Source organism: Podarcis bocagei, assembly GCF_964188305.1.
Source record: "Podarcis bocagei genome assembly, chromosome: 9".
Lineage (NCBI taxonomy): Eukaryota > Metazoa > Chordata > Lepidosauria > Squamata > Lacertidae > Podarcis > Podarcis bocagei.
Genome location: NC_138134.1, coordinates 43231529 through 43256040, shown reverse-complemented (window position 1 = coordinate 43256040; position 24512 = coordinate 43231529). Strand labels below are relative to the sequence as shown.

At 41.1% G+C, this 24512-nt stretch overlaps 1 protein-coding gene across 4 annotated transcripts; it reads left to right on the top strand.

The window, feature by feature from the left end:
• The first annotated feature begins 263 nt into the window (after positions 1-263).
• SMARCA5 (SNF2 related chromatin remodeling ATPase 5) lies at positions 264-23202 on the top strand. Of its 4 annotated transcripts, none has more exons than XM_081208354.1 (24): positions 267-683; positions 5042-5116; positions 6585-6751; positions 7389-7489; positions 9286-9386; positions 10678-10857; positions 11725-11880; positions 11976-12107; positions 13220-13288; positions 13739-13848; positions 13962-14188; positions 15727-15848; positions 15943-16095; positions 16652-16784; positions 17817-17965; positions 18128-18247; positions 18345-18455; positions 18809-18922; positions 19130-19216; positions 19785-19917; positions 20723-20841; positions 21540-21752; positions 22454-22564; positions 22901-23202. In XM_081208354.1, the coding sequence occupies exons 1-24, from the start codon at positions 558-560 to the stop codon at positions 22964-22966; spliced, it is 3075 nt and encodes a 1024-aa protein (XP_081064480.1). In that variant the 5' UTR covers positions 267-557; the 3' UTR covers positions 22967-23202. The 4 variants fall into 4 exon arrangements, with proteins under 4 accessions (XP_081064478.1, XP_081064480.1, XP_081064479.1 ...); XM_081208353.1 differs by having other exon boundaries at positions 277-683; positions 19094-19216; XM_081208355.1 differs by lacking the exon at positions 267-683 and adding an exon at positions 1345-1484 and having other exon boundaries at positions 19094-19216.
• Positions 23203-24512: the final 1310 nt, after the last annotated feature.

The following is a 24512-nucleotide window of genomic DNA, read 5'->3' as shown; positions in this document are numbered from 1 at the left end:
TGTCCAAGGCTGATCCCGCCTTCCGCCCCGCTCCCAACGCGCGAAAAGAACGAACCCGGGCCCTCCCAGCTACTCAAATGACGCAAACACAGTCCCCGCCCTTCCCTCGTTGATTCCGGAATCGCGCTCACACACACGCGCGCGCGGCCCCAACTCCCTCCTCCTCCTCCGCCCTCACGCCAAAATAATCGCGGAGGCAGCGTCCCGTGCCGCCTCCTCTCTCTCCTCTTAGCCAATCAGAATCCGCGCGCTGCGAGCGCCGGCGTCTCGGCTCCCCTTCCTCTCCTCCTCCGCCTGCCCGCCCTCGAGAGGCTGTCTCGCGAGACTCGAGAGCCGGCTCTGTTCCTGGTTGGTGGGATCGCGCTGAGAAAGCCGGGGCGGCAGCGGCGAGAGGGGGCCGTGGGAGGAGGAGAACTACTAGAAGAATAAAAGAAGAAGGACCGGCCCGAGTCGCGCGGAGCGAAACGAGCGGCGAGACCCGTCCTCAGATCTATATCGAAGCGGCGGAGTTTTCGAGCCAGGCCGCCGCCGCCCGTGCGTGGACGGGGGTATCCATTATGTCTGCGGCGGGGCAGGAGAACGAGAACGCCGGCTCCCTGCCTGCCGGCGCTTCGGTTCCCGTGGCGGAGAACGCGGGGGCGGGCGCCGCGGAGGGGCCGCCCGGAGGAGACGCCGAAGGAGCGGTGAGGAAACAAAAAGGGATGAGGGGGGGGGAGGGGGGCAGCGGCGGCGAAGGTGTGAAGCTCCTCGTCGCCGGCTCTTGCCCGGTCGGTGGGGAGGCTCTTCGCTCGCTCGCCCGCTCCGGCGGCGGCGGCGGGGGGGGGGGCAGAGGTCGCTGCGCCGATCCAGTGGCGCCCCCTCAGCGCGCTTCTCCTTCGACGGAAGCGTCGGTTTGGCGTCTCTCTCGTCGGCGGTGCCTCAGAGCGGCCGGGTTGGGCCCCAGCCGAGCCGCGTGGGGCTGAGACAATAGCGAGGAGGCGGAGGAGGAGGAGCGGCTCCTCTCTGAAGCGCCTCGGGAAGCCCCGCCAACGTGCGTTGGGTGTTCGCGTCAGGAGCCCCGGGCGCGCGTCCCGCCCTCGCTTTCCCCCTCTGAGGAAGGCGGGCGCGTTGGCTGGCACCTCCAGCGACGAGACTCCTTCCTTCCTTCCTTCCTTTCTCCCGGAGGCGGGATCCTCTGCTTCTTCTTTGCCGTAGCAAGCGGCCCGACGAAGCAAGCAACTGAGCGTTAACTGGAGGGGGGAGGAGGAGGAGGAAGGGGGCGCACAGATCCCTCCGAGGGAAGCAGCCTCCCTCTCCGCACACACCGCGATCCCCTCAAACGGCCCAATCCTTAAAGGTGGTTTTTTTTGTCGGAAGCGAGTCTCAAACAAGTGAAATCAGGATGGACTACGCACGAAAGTTACCCTACTCGCAAACTGGGTCGATTAGTGAATTCGTTCCTGCCAATGCGTGCGCGCAGTTTGAAGGCTTGTTTTGGTTCTGCGGTGAGGTTACGACACAAAAGGCCTGCTTGATTTTTTTTGGTTGTTATAGGTCTTTCGTGCTTTGTGTGTCTGGTACAAGGGCTAGAGTGGTTGGCCTTCCATTAGGATACTTTGATATAACAAGTGGCCCATCCTGCCCCGGTCAGATGTTCTAAGGTGGAATGGATAAAGATAGATATTTTGTGCCCACGAAAAGAATAAAAAGTCATTTGTGAAAAGTCAATTGTATGCATTTACCCCACCACTGATGGTGATGTTGCATACATTTTCTTTTGTTTGGTACCATGTTGTATTATCATTTGTGCACCTGTTTCTAGTTTATATACATTTTCCTAATATGGGGAAATGGGCTGTTAAAAACCTGATCCTACTGTTTTCAAAAGGACTTACTTCCTGGTACTTGCAGCCTTATAGTTTGGTGTTTTTCTGTTCTGTTGTGTAATCTTGCCTTATATAACTATATTGGTGGTTAATATACAGCAACAACTAATACACTAAAAGTTCTACTCATACAGACAAACACAAAGGCTGCAAGTTGTTGAACCACCTGATTTAAACAAGGGGGGATAATAACAATAGGTAGTGGGTGCCTTGTATGGTTTCACACACCATTGTGTTGTGAAGCTGATCATTTTACCTTTGTTAACGTGTTGAGGGGCCAAGTGGGGATGTTAGTGTTAATGCTTAGGGTCCTTCACCTGCTGCGGCTCAGGAATTTGTCTTAAGTTCCATAGCCATGGGAATAGGACAGAACCCTAAGGAACATCACTAGCTAATGGCCAAGGTTCAAACAGGAATCCCTCAGACCACCTTCTAGGTTTGCCCCTCCAGAAAGGAACAGAGCCATTGTAAAATAGTGCCCCCAAGTCCCATCTCAGAAAGGTGACTCAGAAGGATACCATGATTGATGGTGTAAAAGCCACTGAAAAGTCCAGCAGAACCAACAGGGACATACTCCTGTACAGTTTCTTGCATGTCATCTATGAAGGCGACCAAAGCTGTTTCTGTCCCATAACCAGGCCTGAAACCAGTTTGAAATGCTCCAAGATAATCTGTTGAATCCCAGAACCGCTAGAGTTCAGATACCACAACACACTCCAGTATCTTGCCCTAAAAGGGAATATTGAAAACAGGCAGCTAATTATCCAGTATGGTGGGATTCAGGGAGGGCTTTTTCCATAGAGGTTTTATAACTGCCTCCTTTGGGCATGCTGAAACCCTTCCTTGTTGTAAGGAGGCATTGCCCCTTCTCTGTACCCACTCAGCCATTCCCCCACTGGCCTTTTTAATGAGCCAGGAAGGCCAAGGATTAGCTCTCACATTGCCAATAATCCTGTCCACATCATTGGGCTGTACAAATTGAAAAATACATATGTCATAGGAAGATAGTATGCTGCATAATGGAGATGCTGCTATATGCCTCCTTGATGAGAGACTGGTCCCTACAGTCCCTGTGGTCTATCACTTGTACCCTGTCTGCTCCTAAAGGTAATCCTCAGTAGATCCAACTGATTTTAATAATCTCAGAATTCTTCCTTTAGATAGTGGAATGTGTAGTTGCTCTCAAATGCCAGGGTTTCCTTACACGATACTGAACTAGATCTGGTTTTATAGGAGAAATGGATGGGAAAAGTCATCCCTGTTGACTCTTAACAGATCTCCTCAGTGTCTTTTTTCTTCTTCAAATATACAACCATGATAACTTTTCCAGGTTGGAGCCAGGGGAGGTCTTAAAGTGATTGGAGCAAGAGGTAGTGCTGGGTTCTACCCCATGGTTGCTGGCTTGTGCAAATTTTCCTTTTTATTTCCTGTGCTACAAAACATGAAATTGTTGGGTGATATGGCTTGGAGACCTTGGGTACAGTGATATCAGTATGCTGCTAGTACTCAACTCTAGCTGTCATTGTTTAATCCTGGGAATGCAATTAAAGATTGGGTGAACAAACTGAAACTTAATCTGACAGGATCTGGAACAGTTTGTTTGTTTGTTTATAATGCTATCCTTCATCTGAAGATGACAGACGGGACAGTTTACAAGATAAGGAATTTTAAGATTCTTTGTAACTTAAATGCTTTAAAAGGGAGGCATTATTCAAGCTAAATCCATTGCTACATCTTACCTCCTCAATATTACTTTTTTAAAAAATTGACTGGGGCCACAGCTCAGTGGAAAATGCATTGCCTTGCATGCTAGATGTCCCAGATCCAATCTTTGGCATCAGTCGGGGGAATGCAGGTAGCAGAGCTGTGAAGACACACACATGTGCACGTAAACACGCACAGAGCACCCAGAGGGCTGTTGCCAGCAGGAGTAAACCTACTTAGTATAGTTAGTGTGCAATCTGTGTTGGATGGGTTTACACTGCCCCTAAAAACTCAGGTTCATGGCTGGTGTAACAGCAGTGACCAATAGCATTCTTATTACTGTACAGACTTGGATTTCCCCACTGGGTCCTTTTCTGGCCCTGGCAATTCATGTGTGATGATAGTCCAATTGGATTACCATAAAGTGCTTCATGCAGGACTGTATTTGAAGACTTCATTGAAACTACATCGGCCAATTTAAAAACAAATACACTGGAGAACTGGAAGTCAGTAAATTAGCTTTTGAATAAAATGAACTCATTATTTTGTTTGACTAAAATTTCCTTGTGACCTGATAAATTTCCCTCTTAAAGTGATATGTATTGTTTTCTTTTCTGCCTTCCTTCTCCCCCCCACCCCCAAGTTATAATTTGCATTCACTAAATAGGCCATAGGGAAAGAAAATGTTTATATAGTTTCCGATAGCTATATAATAAATTTCACATTGCACTGGAAATACATTGTGTTATAAAGCTCCCTTACTGCCTTTCTTTCCCATCATACTTGTTACCATGTTACTATAGTACCTGTATTGAGTGGAGAATTAAATGCTGAAACGTACTATCTGCAATATTCTTCATCTATCAATTTAAAAGTTACAAAATGTCTACTGAAACTTTCTGCAATGAATAAATAATACATTATAAAATTACTGTAATGGAAAAAATATTAAGATTAACAATTTTCAGTAGAAGACCCAGTATGATCAGCAATTTGATGGTTATATAATTGGGAGAAAGGAATAAACATTGGACAGTCAACATTATTAAAAGGTACATGAGATCAAGACAACAAATGTTAATATACCATATTTTTCTGTGTATAAGACTAGCCCCCCCTCAAAAAATAATGTCAAAAATCAGTGGGCGTCTTATACACGGATAGTGCAGAGGGTGGACTGGCGATTGGTTGTTGTTCCCAAAATGTTGTCTTATTCATGGGGGCGTCTTATAGATGGAAAAATATGGTAGTTTGTCGTCTCTGTTATTAGATTGGGTAGGCTGTTAAAAAAATAGATCAGAAGTGATATCATAACTGTATAACCATGCCAAAAAGACAAAATAGTGGATATATGCAGCTTGTCATGAGAAACACCACCTTGGGTTACCTGCTTCTTAAATACTTGATACATTTGTGAAGTTTTGAAGTGCAGAAAGAAAACAAAGTATCTCTTTTTAATTTTTATGTTCCAGGATGTGGTTGATGACGAATCTCCAGGAATACAAAAAGAGAACCAAGAACCAGATCCTACATATGAAGAGAAAATGGTTTGTAGTTTTATACTAATAAGTATTGTTTAGATGGTTTAGAAGATTGATAAAGATGTTAATCTCTTCTTGTCTGAGATTTCACATCACAATGCAAATAAGAGTGCAGAAAATATTCTTTATTCTGCTCACTTGCCTTGTGTGCTACAGACCTCTTCTGTTTCTCATTTGTACCTCTTCCTTCTCCATGGCCTCCCCCACCTTGCACCATTCATAGACTCAATGTGGTAGGGACAGTTGTGGTAATAACAAGAGATGCTTCCACAAGTCGAGTGCAATTACATCCTGGTCCCCCTTCTTATGAACGAGGAATTAGTTCATAAGGGGCAAAGGACAGTTGTGAAACATGTGACTTGGCAGTTAGGTAGGTGATCGTTTTTGAAGGGCAGTGATGTCTCCACCTGGGTTTCTCAATACCTATTACCTTAAGAATAAAAGGCTCTGAAAGAATGGAGAGAGCCAGGTGGGACCACTACTGATGCTTAGAGACTAAATAGCTGCTTATATGTCAGCCTTGGACATCCTTTCCTGCTGCTCTCTGCTTTCTCCTGTCCTCCCACCCTGTCTTGTCAGAAGGGTTGAAAGACAACTTGCATGACAGGGGATATTTCCGATATTTGCTGTCTTCTGTGCTTATCTGCCTGAGAAACAGAGAAGTAACAGCCAGACACTTGAGTATCCTGCCATGTTTCTAAACTTGCAAACATTGTAGGACATCCAGACAGCTTTCATGTTATCCTTCTCTATTATTCTGCCAGCAGAGAGTCAGAAAAGAAGAAAGTATGTAGTCTTCTAGTCTTAAAGAACCAGTTGCTATGTTTTCTATTTGCATACCTGTTACATCTCATGGTCTAAGCAGTTAATATTTGCTGTGTGGAAATATCTGCTACCTGCTTTCTCCTGACTGGAGGAGGCATTCTTTCTTTGGAACAAGAATTATAAAATGCATACATATAATGTACCTGGCACAGAAATGAAGTAAAATAATTATTTATGAAATGAAGTGAAATATTTCAGATAATGACTAGCATTCCTACTAGCAGTGTGGTTGCACATTTTTAACTACAGGAAGGAACACACATAGCATCTCAAGCCTTCAGCAGTTAGATTAAATGTTCATTTACATCTTTTCAGTTAATGGTGCATGTGAGTACTCAGTAGATATTAGTGTTTTTTTAAAAAACAAACCTCTGAACTTTGCTCAGCTACTCTTCAACTTTAGAGGGTTAATTAAAGATAAAATTTGCATCTCCCCCCCCCCCCAGTAGAAACATTGACAATGTCAAAAGAGTTGTCTTCAGAACTAGGGTTGAATGTTCAGTGTGTGTACATCTTTAGATGTTCTTAGCCTAAACAGGAAGGATGTTTTTAGATGGGGCAATATGTAGTTGATTCTGACATGCTGAAAGCTAATGTAATCCTAGAATCCTGCTTGCATCTTTGCTTATATTTTCCATTCTTATTCCAGCAAACAGACAGAGCAAACAGATTTGAGTATCTGTTGAAGCAAACAGAATTGTTTGCTCATTTCATTCAGCCTGCTGCTCAAAAGACTCCAACTTCACCCTTGAAAATGAAACCAGGACGGCCACGATTAAAGAAGGATGAAAAACAAAATCTCCTATCAGTTGGCGAGTGAGTGCTACCCAATCTGTTGATTATCACTGAAATTATTATCCTTTTTACAGACAAGTGTCAATCTAGAGCATAAAAAGTGGTGAGGTAGTTTTTTTAAAAAAATTAACTCCAATGTATAAGCACAATTCTAAAGAAAGCCACTTGTCTGTAAACTGTTTTTCTTTTAAGTTTATTCCATAGCATAGACAACTTCCTAAAAACAAAGTCAATATTTATTAGCATCACATGACTGGGGAAATAATCTTTTAAATACAGGAATTCATAGATCAGGGTATTTAGGTATTGCAGGGGTTCACAGATATTGCCTGGCTTGTAGCCAGCTCAAAATTGATGGCTACCAGATACTGCCTGTGAGAGGAGCAGGCTGTTGTTCCCGACCTTGTGCTTGCGACTCCACGAATTCTGGGACAGTCTCTTGCTGCTCTTTTCACTTTGGGATTGGAGAAGGGAATGAGAGTTCACTTCTGCAACCTGTCATTTACTACCATTTTCCTCTCCAGTTGGGACATGGAAATGGAAAGAGTGGCAAGGGTCTTCCTTGTACTGGTGTTATGCTTCTCGGGCAATATGCTTCTTTGAGTGTTTTGGTATACATGGTAGTTGCTCCATACTTAGACTGATGCATTGTTTTTAGCTATCGCCATCGCAGAACTGAACAGGAAGAGGATGAGGAGCTGTTAACAGAAAGCTCAAAGACCACTAATGTCTGCACCCGCTTTGAAGACTCTCCATCATGTATGTAGTGGCTTTTGCTCTTTGTGGTACAATATCAATTACTTACCATATTTTTGCATCTATAAGATGCCCCCATGTATAAGACGCTCCCTATTTTGGGGGACTCAGATTTAAGAAAATGAGGGGAGATGGCCCAGAGTATAAAATGCCCCCTAATTTTTGACATTATTTTTTAGGGGAAAAACCTAGTCTTATACATGGAAAAATACGGTATTTTAAAACTAAAATAGAGAATGCTTTCTGCCAAATTTTACAGAAACCCTTACATTTGCCAAATATCAACCAACAAAAAGTAATTGCAGTTAATAAAAATGTAGTGATTTGTTTGGGCAGTGTGTGCATAGTCTGTTTGGATCCTTTATAGCAGTGTTTCCCAACCACTGTTCCGCGGCACACTAGTGTGCCGCGAGATGTTGCCTGGTGTGTCGCGGGAAAAATTAAAAAATTCGAAAGATAGCTTCATATCCGGAGTGGCGGCCTTTAGGCGAGTTTTAATTTTAATTTTCCTTCTCCCACTTAATGCCCCACGCTCGCCCGAGCAGCTTGCAGTCCTCGGTAACCACGGCGACCCGAGGGAGGGGAGGGAACAGGGAAGTCGAGGGCGGCGGCGAGCCGCGATGATGTCAGTGGGCCGCGCCGCCTCGCCCTGGCACGGTGTGAGAGCCCCGGCTAGTGGCGCGAGCTTCGGAATAAGTGGGATCCGCGTGCGCGAGACCGAGATCGCGGGTAAGGAGCTCAGCCCTGGGCAGGAGGAAGCGGGGCCGCTCGTGCGGGCCACATCCCCACAGAGAGCGAGCCTCCCCCGGCCCACCACTCCGGGCAGGTCCACTCGCATGAGGGGGCGGCGATGGCGACGGCCGGCAGCTTGCCTGCAATGCCATCCCTCGAGCAGGCGAGGAGCCCGGAGGCTACCAGATGCGAGTCCTCTTTCCCACCCTGCTCGGGAGTCCAGAGCACTTGGTCGCATTCAGGATCTAGAGTGGGGAAGCGGGGCTTGTGTCTGGGCTGGACACATTGGGCTGCCTGTGCCGCTCGACCTGCGGGGAGAAATCAGGGTGGGAGTCACGACCGTGAGGTAGGGCTGCCAAGTGTGGCAGAAGAGGACACGGCCGTCGCACCTGTCCTTAGGTAGGAGCTTCTTCCGTGTCGACCTGCTGCCCTAAAGTCTTGGCTTTTTTCTTGGCTTTTTGGCGGTTGGCACAGAAGGAAGGCAAGGGGGAGGGGGGAAATTGAAACTTACACTTTCGTGCGTCCCTCCCGGCGTGACGCTGCGCGCTGACGTCACGGGGCTGTAATGGTGGTGTGCCTCGAAATTTTTTTCATGAAACAAGTGTGCCTTTGCCCAAAAAAGGTTGGGAAACACTGCTTTATAGTACTTGGTTTATTCCCCTGGTGTGTTTCATGCTTGTTGCCAAGAGGAATTTGCTGTCATTACAGTGCACCATCTAAACTGTGTGTTGTTGTTTTTTAAAAGTAGACAATCAGGATAGCTTTCTCCCTCATCTGTGTTGATTGGCTTACCTGTGGAAGTATTGTGCTATGCCTAACAAGATGTTAGGACATTTGACCAAAACTTGAGGTTCGGCAAATCTGCAGGTAGAACTGAGAGAAACTCTTCTGGGTACCCTAGTTGCTGTTGCAGCTGAGGGATCTCTGGTCCTGGTGTCCCCAAGGATTTCCATGCTCACTGTTAGGATATATACTAAAGTATTCTGATATCCTCTTAGGTTTTCTTCTTGGTCATTGGAAGTATTAATGGAGACTTTATTTCATACTGTATACTGTTTTTGTTGCAGATGTAAAATGGGGAAAACTGCGTGATTATCAAGTCCGAGGGTTGAATTGGCTCATTTCTTTGTATGAAAATGGCATCAATGGTATCTTAGCAGATGAAATGGTATGTGCAACAACTGATTTTGTCTGAGATTATCAAATTTAAATTAGATGTAATCATAAAAAGGTAAAGGTACCCCTGCCCGTACGGGCCAGTCTTGACAGACTCTAGGGTTGTGTGCTCATCTCACTCTAGAGGCCGGGAGCCAGCGCTGTCCGCAGACACTTCCAGGTCACGTGGCCAGCGTGATGAAGCTGCTCTGGCGAGCCAGAGCCGCACACGGAAATGCCGTTTACCTTCCCGCTAGTAAGCGGTCCCTATTTATCTACTTGCACCCAAGGGTGCTTTCGAACTGCTAGGTTGGCAGGTGCTGGGACCGGGCAACCGTAGCGCACCCCGCCGCGGGGATTTGAACCACCGACCATGCGATCGTCAAGTCCTAGGCGCTGAGGTTTTACCCACAGCGCCACCCGCGTCCCGCGGGTGTAATCATACTAAACTAAAATAGTTACTACATTCTTTTTGTCAGAGTCTTTGTACTACATTGTGGCTAAATCTGACATTGGTTTAAACCAGATGCATAACAGCAAATGCAAATAACAACAGTTCACTTTACAGTACATAATGACGTTCATATGCTGATTTGCCTCAGTAAAATCCAACTAGAGAATATCTTTTTTGTTCTGTGGAACAATGTAGGCTCTCAAATTGCTGCTTTTCTGGTTAAGAGTGTTTCACATTTAGAAAGACCAATATTCTGAGATTGTAGGAAGATGTTTCCATCTGTTGGATAATTAGCATTCAAGAAGCTTGAGAAACTGGCATCAACATGTACTCACCGCTTATTGTTCCTGCTTCTGGCAAGCAGCTGAAAGTTGCTTCTGGACTAAGTTGCTTCCAAATTCAGTTTAAGTGATACAGTTTCTAAGGCATGTGACAGGTTATATTGAGAAATGCAGCATGTAGTTGGAGATGATGATTAAGAAAAATGTGCACCTGATAATTTGGATAATGGACAAATCCTGTCTAGCAGAGCTGAAGGAGAAATGAGATATGCCTGTGCACTGATTGAAAGTTTTGCAAACATAGATAGCTTCAAAAATGTTTGTTTTAGGGAATTAGCTGTGTTTGGATGTCTTCTTTATACATGTTCTGTCTTGAGTAGAGCACATTTTTGTTGTTCATTGTGTCTTTTTGGCTAATAAGAATATTTAACTCATAGACATATAACTCATAGAATTGGAAGGGATCCTGAAGGTAATCTAGTCTAACCCCCTACCTATGTATATATTAGTTATTTTATCTTGGTGACTGGAAACTTCTCAAGTTAACTTGATACATGTTCTGTTAATAGGGTCTGGGAAAGACACTGCAAACAATTTCTCTCCTTGGGTATATGAAACACTACAGAAATATTCCTGGTCCTCATATGGTATTAGTTCCCAAATCAACTTTACATAATTGGATGAGTGAGTTTAAGAGATGGGTGCCAACTCTTCGGGCAGTATGTCTGATAGGTGACAAAGACCAGCGAGTGAGTATGAACCACCTCAGTGTTTCCCTCAAATTTTCTGGTGTAGTTGGCACATAATGCTAAACCAAGATTTAGTACCATGTGGATTACCTTGAGTGAAATATGCTTTTGTGCTCCTCCTCCCATTTCTCATTTTGTGTTCCCAAGAAAAGGACATTTGCTAAGTTTAGTTTCCTTTCAAAGCATCTTTGTTTAGCAGAATATACAAACCAGGGCTCTTAGTTTAAAACAAACAACAGCTAAGCTAGGCAACAAACTATGTGTTATTAACAAACAGATTTCCAGAGACCGTGACTCAGGTTCTTGGATTCTAATGCACCAGCTTTCTTTTAAGTTCTGATGTGGTAGGATGGGGGGAAAGGATAGGTGTGCTGAATCAGGAAAGATACCACCCAGAACCCCATATTCTCCGCATCCCACAGGCTTTAATTCTATATCATCCTGAATTTGCAGAACATTTTAAGATGATCTAGAGTAGGGTGGTCCAACGTACGGCCCACAGGCTACATTTCGCCCATGGGGACTTTGGCAACATTCAATAAAAATCATCTTAAAGCCTTAAAAAAAAGTTTTTGTGTCATGCATTGTTAATGAAAGTGCATACATTATTGTGTATATTATAATAAATATATTACAAACACTTTTAATTTATGATTTGGAAATTTAATTCTGTGTGTGGCCTGCAGGTTCTATGTTGAAGTACTCTTGCAGCCCACTTGGTATGGAAAGTTGGACTGCCCTGGTCTAGAGAAATACTTTTAAGAACCAGCATCAAACCTGAGGTGACCAAGGTACTTTGTGAAATATGTGAAATAATAGTTGTATTTTTACAGTTTTTCAAATCATTTTCCTCCCTCTTATTAATAGGCTGCATTTGTGCGAGATGTATTGTTGCCTGGTGAATGGGATGTCTGTGTAACATCATATGAAATGCTCATTAAAGAGAAATCGGTGTTCAAAAAATTTAACTGGAGATACCTTGTTATTGATGAAGCTCACAGGATCAAAAATGAAAAATCAAAGGTATTTTGAAGCACCCAGTGGATGTAAATATTTAAATCATGCAAAAAATATTTCTTTGAGTTTAATATATATATATATATGTATTTTTCTTTCAGTTGTCAGAAATTGTGAGAGAGTTCAAGACTACAAATAGACTACTGTTAACTGGAACACCATTACAGAACAACTTGCATGAACTTTGGGCACTTCTTAACTTTTTACTGCCAGACGTCTTTAATTCAGCTGATGTAAGGGTTTGCAACTTTTAAAATTCACTTTAATCTTGCCTATCAAATACTGATTACTTATATTTGGTGTGCACATTCATGAGATCTCTTACCTGTCTGGAGGGCAGCAGGTTGGGGGAAGGTGGTGTAGGTGAAGTTTTGTTAGCCACAAAACTTCTCAAATGTACTTATAATTGTCAGAGTAATGGCAATAGGCATCCTTAGTATTCCACGAAGTAAACTTTATCATCTTGCCTTGATGTAAACCCCACTGAATTCCTTGGGACTATTCAGAAATATAAGATTACTTTTCCAGGAAGATTATAGTTGATAAAACAAAAGGAAGAATTAGTGAAAGCATATTTAGCCAGAATTTTATTTTTTTTAAATACATTCTATGCTATGTAAATAATTTGAAAAAGTGGGAAGACTTTCTATTTGAGAGAATAACTTATGTATTTATGCTAATGAGCAAACCAATGCAGGTCTCTAGAATCTTCAAATGCACATAAGGCAGAAATAATCCCTTATTGATGCTGATTGGGCTACCTTGTATTTGAACATCGAAATTGACTGGCTAGTGGCAGGTGTAATTTTGACTTTTTACAATACTATGGTTTGCAAATAGGAGCCTTGTGAACATTACTTTCCAGTGTAACTTTTCCTCCTCCCAATGCAGTCTTTACTTTGGTTCTGGTTTTTTGCATTATATGTGAACCAATGTCAGCTGTGAAACTGGCATAAAGTAGGTTTGCAAAGCATTTCTGGGCAGGAAGTTGGATTGTAGTATCCATTGCTTGTGTCAGTGCATGTGTTATGTGAAGTCATGGTTAGTGCAAGAAAGGTAGGAGATCTGGGTTAATGAGTGCCTAGCACCTAATTTTCAGATATTTATCTGAAGGGAATCTGCAGCATATTCTGTCTCTTAATTCATCTGGAACAGAGCCATAACATTCTTACAATTTTGCAAGGAAAGCTTGAACTAGAAGAGTTATGTATGCTTCCTGAAAACTTTGATTTAGCCTTTGCAGAACTACATAACAACAATAAATTGCAATTTTTGTTCTTAGACAAATAATGGGTAATCTTATTCTGAAAGGTGACTGATTAAACTTTTTAATATTTCAATACAGGATTTTGATTCATGGTTTGATACAAACAACTGTCTTGGGGATCAAAAACTAGTGGAACGGCTCCATATGGTGAGATTTTAATTATACTATCAGTTAGTTTAATCCATTGAACTTCACAGGAATGTTTCTACTATTCTATGTAACACAATCAATTTTCTATATGCATTGTACTTGGGAGGTGAATAATTTTCTGCTTGCAAGCTTCAGTTGATATGTTACAAAAATTGATGTACTGTAGATATTGGGGCTAATAAGAGATTGCGTTCAATTGCCACTTAATATCGTTGGGAAGTATGGCACTGTATTTGGAACCAGAAATCAGGCATACCCTTGTATGCAGATGGAATTATTTGCATCTTTTTGTATCGTACATATGTATGGAATGCCTACAGCACGTGCAGCCTATCAAATTGAAAGGGGGGTGGAAAGCAATATAGTTCTGAAGTATCGGTAATATGAACAAGTTCGTGTGTAGTGCTGCAATTTGAAGTCATGTGCTGCTTTTTGTGTTTTTGGTAGGTACTACGACCATTTCTCTTGCGTCGTATTAAAGCTGAAGTAGAGAAAAGTTTGCCTCCAAAAAAGGAAGTTAAAATATATGTAGGTCTCAGCAAAATGCAGAGAGAATGGTAAGTAATTGAAATTAATATGAAATTAATGAACAAAATATTTAATCTTGATGGTTGTGTATGAAAACTCTTTGTGTGACATGATTCTCAGTTGCCTTACTCTTTCAATACAGGTATACAAGAATCTTAATGAAGGACATTGATATATTGAATTCTGCTGGAAAACTGGACAAAATGAGATTACTGAACATTCTTATGCAGTTGCGAAAATGCTGTAATCATCCATACCTGTTTGATGGAGCAGAGCCTGGCCCACCTTACACAACAGATATGCACTTGGTTACGAACAGTGGCAAAATGGTTGTCTTGGACAAACTGTTGCCAAAACTGAAAGAACAAGGTAACATGTTTATCTTACTGGTAAATGCAGGTGGGAAACTGCTTCTTTTCTTATTTGATAAGGTAGCATTTGCCCAGTTTGGGCTTTTTGTAGTGCCTTGTAGGAATATATTAGTGATCTTCAGTCTTTACTGCTAAATGGAACAAGATTGGTGTATTGAGATCCTAGACAGTACTATACACAACGTATAGGGTCTGCCTGTTAGTGAAATCTTGGAATCTTAAGCTTTATTATAGCAGTGAGACTATTCCTGAAGAAGCCTTTTCTGTACCCTGAACATTATTCAAACAATTGACTAGTTGCAAATATTCCTTTAGGTGCAAGGTGCTGGAGTTAACCCTTTCTGGCAGCCCTTCTTCCTGGAGAAGTTGTGTACAATATTTTAAAATCATAGAACCTGTTCAAATATTTGGCCTGTTGGTGTGGACCAGGGATGTGTCTTCCTCCCTCAATCCTGATGGATGGTTCACCTGTTAGTCATATGATGTCACCTCTGCAAACACTGATGAACAGCTGATCTTAATTGCTTTCATAGTTGCTTTATGCATAAAAATAGTATGTGTCAGGGGCTCAGGAACAAAGGCACAGGGGAGAGAGGAAATGGAGAGCGAAGGGGAAGAATCAGAGGGCAGCGTAGGGGAGTATGGCAGTGACCCGAGAGATTCCATGAGCTTCTCCAGTGAATCAGAAGATTCCCAGAAGGAGGCGCAGATGGTCAGGGCAAGGGGGGTCCCAGGGGGGACACACCAGAAACAAGGGGCCAGGGGGGACTCCCAAAGCAGCAGCGGGAGATCAGGACCAGCTTCCCCACCAGAGCGTAGTGGGGGGGAAGAGTCCCATGTGTCAGGGCCAGCGTCTTCTCCAGCAGGGGGAGAAGATGAGTCAGGGCTGACCACGCCTCTATCGGAGAGTGGGGGAACGGAGGGGAGGTCAGGTCCAGCTAGCCTCCCCGAAGGGGAAAGCAGTGACAGGAGCAGTGTAACGGTCAGGAGGAAGGTTGCCGGCTGGGCGCGCGCGCCAAGTTCGAATGTACAGGCGCGTGGGACAGCAGAAAACCCGGATTGGGAACCAGGTCCTAAAGCCCGCCGGAGGCAGGGGGAGGACTCAGGGGACTCAGCGTCAGAAGAGTCTAGGAAGGGCGAGACCCCAGCTGACAGGAGGACCCAGAGGAGGGAAGAGCAAAGGAAGAGGTGGAGCAAGGCTAGAGTCTTAAACTGGTGTCTGGGGGGAGGAGATTCAGACGGAGCTTCAGCGGTCTAGAGTTTCAGACGTAGAGCTGCACGCTACGGCTGTGAAAACGAAAATGAACTTCAATAAAGACTTTTGTATATAACAACGAACTGGTGTTGGTCCTTTGTGAGCTGGGACCTCGGGCAGCTCTGACAGTATGTGATTGTGCAATTAATGTTTTTAGTTATGTATTTGATGTATACTTCTGGATTGCCATAATTTTTGCAGTTGTTTCTTAAAATTCTTGAGATCACTAATTGGTTTGAGAGTGCGGTTTACTTTGAACTATCTTCTAAAATCTTGAACAGATTCACGCGTCCTAATCTTCAGTCAGATGACCAGAGTCCTAGATATCTTAGAAGATTATTGCATGTGGAGAAACTATGAATATTGTAGGCTTGATGGGCAGACGCCTCATGATGAGAGACAAGTAGGTGCTCAGAAGAATTAAGCTTAATATTTTTTCTCTTTGAAAATTTATGAACCAATATTAATGTACTGACTGACTCATTTTTTTTATATAGGCCTCCATTAATGCGTACAATGAACCTGGAAGCTCAAAGTTTGTGTTCATGCTGAGCACACGAGCTGGTGGTTTGGGAATCAATCTGGCTACAGCTGATGTTGTAATCATTTATGATTCAGACTGGAATCCTCAAGTAGATCTACAAGCTATGGTAAGGTTCATAAGAGTACCTTAGAAAGCATGAACTTGAATCTCACTTCTGCTTTGTTTTTGAACACATTTTCATGCTATACACTTGTTGACTCTGCAAGAGCCTATTTTAAAATTGTACTATCTACTGTTGATCCAGGTTCAATGTTCTTGTATTAATTTACAAAGCCTTGAACAACTTAGGTCCAGGGTAACTCAGGGATTCCCTGAACACTTACATCCCAGCTCAGACACTGAGGTCATCTGTAGGAGTATCATTAATTATTCCCCAAGTTGGCAGTAGCTGACTGATGTCTTAACATTTTTTATTGTTTTAATTGTATGGGTTATGTTCAATTTTTGTAAATTGTTTCATTGTTTTTTTATGAATTGCAGTATACAAGTACTTTTATAAATAAAAGAAAGTTTTTCTCAGTGTTATCATTTCTGTTCAAGATGTTGGGTTCTACTTTCATATGAATAAATTTTAAGTTATGCAGAGTTGCATGAATATAGTTCAATATAATGCCTAGTGCTTTATTGTGGATAACTTAAATACTGAGTTCTTTTCTTTGTAGGATCGAGCACATAGAATTGGTCAAACAAAGACTGTTAGAGTATTCAGGTTTATTACAGACAACACTGTAGAAGAAAGAATAGTTGAAAGAGCAGAAATGAAACTTCGCTTGGATTCCATAGTTATTCAACAAGGTAAATTGAACTTGGCTTTTCTTTCAACAAGTGTGCACAGTGATATTGGTTGATATTGGGTGTTTTTAGTAAGTTAAGCTGTTTTATGATGCACATTTTGTAGTAGTGTGTGGACATAACATAAGAAAAGCCCTACTGGATCAGACCAAAGGGCCATTTAGCTCAGCATTATTTTCCAAAGTTGCCAATCAAATGCCTATTGGAGCCTCATGGCATTGGTGCAATGTCTCTCCTGCTCTGTTTCCTGGCAACTGGTATTCAGGATACACTACATCACATACTGAAGCTAAAATATAACCTTCATTACTAGTAGAAATTGATAGCCATTTCTTCCATGAATTTATCTAATCCCCTTTTGAAGCTGTCCAGATTTTAGCAATAAATACTACAGTTTTAAACTATGCACTGTGTGAAGAATTACTTTTGACTTTTTTAAATCCAGAAAAAAAGGAAAAATGTTTAAGTAGATGTATAACTTCCATGGCCTAAATCAGTACTATTAAATAACTTTTATTTACATAGAATATATTGTTTTAGTGACCAATATTATTTCAGTTGCACAAAAACCAGGAAGTCTAGAAAAATATCTTTACTGAAAGTGGTTTCAGAAAGTATGGTCTGTAATTATTATGAAGCCATTATCAGACATTACATGTTGCCAGGCAGAAAAAAAGAAATCCAAGTGTTTAAATATTGCTTGTTTTCTATAGGTTATAGTAAAGTTCACCTGTTGTCTCAAGTATTGTGTATTTTTTCAGAAAATCTTTTTTGTATGAAAAAATAATGTAAACTGCACTGTACAGGCAAAAGTAGAGTGTTTAAAGATTGAGTACACTCATACTAATTTAATCAAAAGTGTTTGCTTAGCATTGTAGGGAATACAATAGAAATGACATTTCAAATAATAGCACTGCTTCTATGGCTGACCAGATTTCAAAAAAGAAAATTAAAATCATTCTTATGACAGCATATTTCAAAGTATTTGACTTTTAGTGTTGCATTCTGTTTCTTAACAACATTTTTCATATTCAGGAAGACTAGTGGATCAAAATCTGAACAAACTGGGGAAAGATGAGATGTTGCAGATGATTAGGCATGGAGCTACCCATGTCTTTGCTTCCAAGGAGAGTGAAATTACCGATGAAGATATTGATGGTATTTTGGAAAGAGGGGCAAAGAAAGTAAGTTAACATGTTATGAAATACCAGAATAAGATGTGAGCTTCGTTTTTTCCAGGTCGAAATTTGAATACCACTAATGATGCTTTGTCTTGACTGCATGCAATTCTCATTTTGTTATGAAGCATTAAGTTTTATTGAAAAAAATGGTTCTTGTATTTTTAGACTGCAGAAATGAATGAGAAACTCTCCAACATGGGTGAAAGCTCACTCAGAAATTTTACGGTGGATACAGAGTCAAGTGTCTATAACTTTGAAGGAGAAGATTATAGAGAGAAGCAAAAGGTAATGAGGGGCTTTTAGTGACCAGAATTTCACGCAGTGTTGTTGGGATCTGTAGAGTGGTTAATATTTCATTATCCAACAATATTGCTTATTGCAGATGGCATTCACAGAGTGGATTGAACCACCTAAGCGTGAGAGAAAAGCAAACTATGCTGTTGATGCTTATTTCAGGGAAGCTCTTCGTGTCAGTGAACCAAAAGCACCAAAAGTAAGCTAATTCATAAACCAGAACATAAATAGAAAAAAGCTAGCTTATTTGCTATGGGGAGGGTGGGGTGGAATCAGTTTGTTAAAGCCTTTATTTTCCAAAATACCCATTTTGTGTAAAATTAAGCATACTACACAAGTCTACTACTCTTGACAGACTGTCATAGAAGGTCCTATTATATGAGAAACATTTATTCTGTTGCTGTTTCCTTTGGCATGATTTGTAGTTTGTATCTTGTGTAGTTCTTGTTCTGGGGAGGTTGTAGTTGCTAATATTTGCCTACTGTATTAGTGGGCCTGATGGTGTAAGAGCCTTGATTTCTTTTCTTTGATTTGTGTGTCTCTTTTTTTAAGGCGCCACGCCCTCCAAAACAGCCTAATGTTCAGGATTTCCAGTTCTTTCCACCACGTTTGTTTGAACTGTTGGAAAAAGAGATTCTTTATTACAGAAAAACCATTGGGTACAAGGTAAATTATAACCAATGTTTTGTTTTTCATTTTAATTCCAATAAATTTATATTTTGTTTTGATGATATATAATTTGCCACTGGTTTATCTTATTTTAATCTTAGCAAAGTCAAATAATTTTTCATATAGAAAGCTTAGTTTAAGTATTTGGTGATGTCTGGTAAATTTTAGGTACCTCGTAATCCTGACTTACCCAATGCATCCCAGGCACAAAAGGAAGAGCAAATTAAAATTGATGAAGCTGAGCCCCTTAATGAAGAAGAGTTGGAAGAAAAAGAAAAGTTACTAACCCAGGTATGGTCATCCTTCTATGACATATTCTGGCTAAGTCTACATTTCATTTCATTTCTGTTAATACTGCAAAGAGAAAACTGATTTGTTTTCTTTAAAACTTGTTTTTGAGAAGCACTCAAAGTACTGTTTTTTTCTTTTGTAAACCACTTTGAGGGTTTTTTTTTTACAATCAAGTGGTGTATATATTTTAATAAATAATAATCAAACCCATTGTCCCCATGCAGGGTTCTTGGTGCCTTCTGTTTTTGATGCTAGACAGGTTTAGTTTTTGTTTTCTCCTTCAGATTTTAATCTCCGGTTAAACTGTTTTCATGTGTTCTCCTGATACTGTTCTTAGTTCTTATCTTGTAGTAAACTGCCCTGGAATTGTTTTACACTAAAGGTGGTAGGATACAAATTTAAATGATAAATAAAGCTTAATCTGGGTCACTTAGAGAGAACACTGTTTTCAAAGTTTTAACTCCCTTAAGTTAGCCAGAAAGTTCTCAAGGCAGCTGATGACCCAATTAAGCTATGTCTTTGAAAGAAACATGAAAATCCTAAATACCTATCTTGCTCTTTTTTTAAGGGGTTCACAAATTGGAATAAGAGAGACTTCAATCAGTTCATCAAAGCTAATGAAAAATGGGGTCGTGATGACATTGAAAATATAGCCCGGGAAGTAGAAGGAAAAACTCCAGAGGAAGTCATTGAATATTCTGGTAACTTATGTTTTCTTGTGAGAAGTTCTGTGAATGATTTTATGTCTGAATAGACATGCATGTGTATACATGTCTAGCTCCACTGAGTTCAATGGAGCTTACTCCTAGGCAAGTGAGTACTTTTGATAACACTTTTGAGTTTTTTGGGAAGTTTTTTTCTATGAAATCTTAAAAACAACTGAGTCAGCCTTAAATCTGTTTTGAGATTTATTCAGTGTAAAATGGATTAAAATGCCAGTTTTCTATCAACAGGATATTTTAAAGTGAATATTTGCCTAAATAAAGGGCATGGGAAATAATAGCTGGTTGGCTTTCCCCATTTGGCCTGCAAAGCTGCTACTGGCAAGCCAATGTCCTGCCCTACCTACACCTGACATCATTTATAGTGTTTGTGGTGAAGGTAAATGTGGGGCTTTCTCAAAAAGGCCAGTTGACGGTGCCTGCAAAGCCCCTTTCAAAGTACTTCATAAGTGCCTGATAACCCACTGGTTGTCAGGTGCTTTGGATGCACTGTGCCAAGGAGCTTTGCAATCTCTGTGCTCTGTGCCTCTCAAGCACAAGGATTGCAAAGCTTGCTCTTTTCTGTGTGCAGCACTTCCCAAACACCTGGCAGTCAGCAGAGGAAGACATTTGAGCTGGCCTGCCAGGCCAAAAGGATTAACCACCCCAGACATTGTGATATATCGCACATTGCGCTATTTAGCTTTTGAAAACCAGGTATTGCCCATATTTATTTAACCTAATTAAGATTATGAAACAGATGAACTTTTCACAAGATGTAACTAGCAAATAATTCCCCCCCCAGCTGTTTTCTGGGAACGATGTAATGAACTCCAGGATATAGAAAAGATAATGGCACAGATTGAAAGAGGTGAAGCTCGAATTCAAAGGCGGATCAGTATTAAAAAGGCACTTGACACAAAGGTAATTATATATTCTTTTTAATTACACTGACATTTCAGAGTAATGATATATTATACTACTTAATTTCATTTAAATGTTGTCTTTCCTATTCTCTTCAAGTTACCGTATTTTTCGTCCCATAGGACGCTCTGTCCCATAGGACGCACCTAGCTTTTTGGGGGGGGGAAATAAAGGAAATTTTTTTCTTCCTTTATTTCCCCCCCAAAACCAGGTCGGGGAAACCGAACCAGGTTGAGGAACAGCGGGATGGCGACGCTGCGCCTCCCTGCTGTCCCCCAAGCTTGTGGGGCTGGCCGATGTCTGCCCGGCGCGCGGGGCGCTCTGCTTCAGTGCGTCCTATAGGGCGAAAAATACGGTACTTTTTCCGTATTTCAGAAGTTAAGCTTGACATGCCTTAAGTCATGAAACCGTGAAGTGCTCTTGGTGTAATTCCCTATTACTGTCTGAATAGTTTACTCCTCTTTGAATTTGAAAACAGTCTATTATCTGCAATTGGAAAGAAAATATAGCCCATTAAAAAGTGGGTTGAGTTATACATGCTGATTTTCTACAAATGATGTTTTCAGTGTTGCTAGAAAAGTAGAGTTATATATAACTTAAAATCATGTTTCAAAGTGATACGGAGCTGTGGGTCATGTCTCTAACCTGCAGTACACTGATGCTTGTCTAGTTCTGTGCATGAAATTATTTCTGCTTAGATTGGCAGGTACAAAGCACCTTTTCACCAGCTGAGGATATCGTATGGCACTAACAAAGGAAAAAATTATACGGAAGAGGAAGATCGCTTTTTAATCTGCATGCTTCACAAGCTAGGATTTGACAAAGAAAATGTTTACGATGAGTTGAGGCAATGTATTCGCAACTCTCCCCAATTCAGATTTGATTGGTTCCTCAAGTCTAGAACTGCAATGGTATGTATTAGTTTGAATGTATCAATGTCTTCTGAAGGGAACCTCTTCAGAAACTGTGTTTCAGAGAACTAGAGCTGTTATCTTCCACACTGGAACCTGCTTTGGAGTTAGCAGGCCAAAATGAACAAACTGTTTCAACTAGGGCCTTATCTCCTGTGTACTTACAGCGTTTGCCCCTATTTTTGGCAAGTTTACCGTGGGGGTCTTTTGTAGGCTCACTCTAAAAACATGCACACCGATGAAGTAACCTTACATGGCTATAAGTCAAGGTGTCACATGTCTACTCACATGCTGTATTCAGCAATGTGGTTATTTATTAAAGTCCAGTGGTGGTGTTGGTTCAGGGACTTACATGGCCCCCTTCCTATCTCTTTTCTTCCCATCCCCCAAACTGGGAAGCTTCTTAGTCACTTTTGTATATGATATGCACCACTTGCAGAAATCAAACCTATGACTGATTTTTCAAAAATGATATATACACCCTCCTTGTTAAGAGTTCACTTAATGCCCACAGCACTGTACTAGTGGGCTGTATTTTGATCATATTCATTCTTCCCTCTACTTATGTAATGTTGGCTTTTTCAAGCTGCTCTTTTCTACAGCACAGATTGATTCAGAGACTACTGGGAATAGGATGTAGTTGTGTGAACTTTTTGTGTGTTGTGACTATAATTGGGTCTGTTTCCTTGTTCATAACTCAGGAGCTGCAAAGACGATGCAACACCTTGATCACTTTGATTGAAAGAGAAAACATGGAATTAGAAGAAAAAGAGAAGGCAGAGAAGAAAAAACGGGGCCCAAAGCCATCTTTGGTGAGTGTAAAATATGAATTTGTTACAAGTGATTTATGTGAAGAGAACCTGTTGAATTTGGCACATAATTTGAAAACAGTCGCTTTCTGTATCTGAATCCTTGACCAAATCATCCCCTGAAGGAACATGTGTACTCTGGCCTCTGTAGCTGCTTCCAAAGGCTCTCTCTGGGGGTTTGTGCCACTGGAATTTTAACTTTCTTTTTAACAGACTATGCCATTTAAAAAGGTGCTTTCAAACTCCGCTGATCAAAAGTATTTGTCTGTTTATTCAGTGTAGTTCTCTGGTCCTTTGGATCATGGCCAAAATCTAATCTTTCTCTCACTCCCTATCCAGGTGCAGAAACGTAAGCTGGACGGTACTCCTGATGGTAGAGGGAGGAAAAAGAAGTTAAAGCTGTGAATTCTAAGTTCTTATCACTAACTTTAAAGTAGTTCTTTAATTTTACGGGTCTTCATAAGATGTACTGTACAATTCTCAACTATTATGTCATTAAAGGACATTGGGTTCATGTGTTTACTTACTGAACTAGAAGAATAGTAATGTAGTTTCACTTTTTTAAATAAAACAGCTGTGCTGAACTTTTTTTTACCATTAACACTTGAAATAAAAAATAGGCTTCATTTACTGGTCACTAACTTTTTTATATGTTGTCCCTTTCTTTCTGCATGAATAGTGTTGAAACTCATGGCTCAAGATTTATTGGGTTCAGAAGTAGCAACACAAAGTGGCTTTTACAGTTGTCTATTTTAACAGTGACAGAGATAAGTTATTCAAATTGAGCTATACTGGATGTAAGAAATAGGCAAAGGAAAATCTCAAAGGTAAGTCCAGTTCATGAGAGGTCTGTTGTATTCACTTACATGCAAACATCTTTTGCAGTGGTTGGTACTGATTCCTTCATGATTGTTGTACAAACTAGGCTTTCTTAACTTAGTTTGAACTGACCAGCTTAATATTCAGGGGTAATACAGCATAAGAATAGTAAGGAGACAAGTAATTCACACAAAATAGTATGAAAGAAAAAAACCTTTATAAAACGTTTTGGCAATTTCACAATGAAAAGCATAAGGTCACAATTATAAGAACGTATAAGCGACAGGACAATTCAATGATAATGTTTCAGTGCTTGCCTGAACCAGCTATGCTCATATCTGGAAAACAAGTAGCATAAGCATATTGCAGAAATATACAACAGTGTCAAATGCATGTTTTAATGCTTATATCTCTGATTCCATAAACAGCAAGAAAGGAGCTGGTCAGTAACAGCTAGATCACACAGAAGGTGAGGTAATGAAGGAATACTTGCATTTTAGTCCCTTTCAGTAACTTGGGATGCTGAAGCAGATGTTTCAACAATACAGAGACTGGGTTGGTGGGACTGGCTGGATTAATTTGCTTTGCCCTCCCTTGCACTCTGGAAGAAACAGGTCCCAGGTAGGCAGGAGGAGCAGCCCCTCTACCTTAGTTTAAAATGCATAGCATCAATTACTTCCAAGCAAGCTTAGAGGATTGCACTGTAAGTCCTGAGTTCAATGGAGTTTACATCTTACATAACAGGTATAGGATTGCGGGCTTTTAAGCACATAGTAACTGTTCTCCTTTGTCAAAGGTTGCTGCAGTCTACTGGGCCATATTGTATATGCTCTCTAGGCTGCAGAAGGGAGATTTATCAATTGACAGCTTTCCCATTTCAGTTTTATCACTTAGATTTTTTTCTTAACAACACTATTTACAGTTATGTGCTTTGGGGGGTTTTAAAGTCATTAAGGAATTTTTAATTAATTGCATATATGTTTGTTTCTTTTGTGCTGCAAACAAGTATCAGGGCACAAAGTACCTCCTGAATGAAAAAGCAAATACTTCTAAAATAGGCACCACCTATCTGTTAAAAAATCTGACCAATTAAGCAAAATAAAACTTAGTGAAAATGTCTCATAAAAATTAT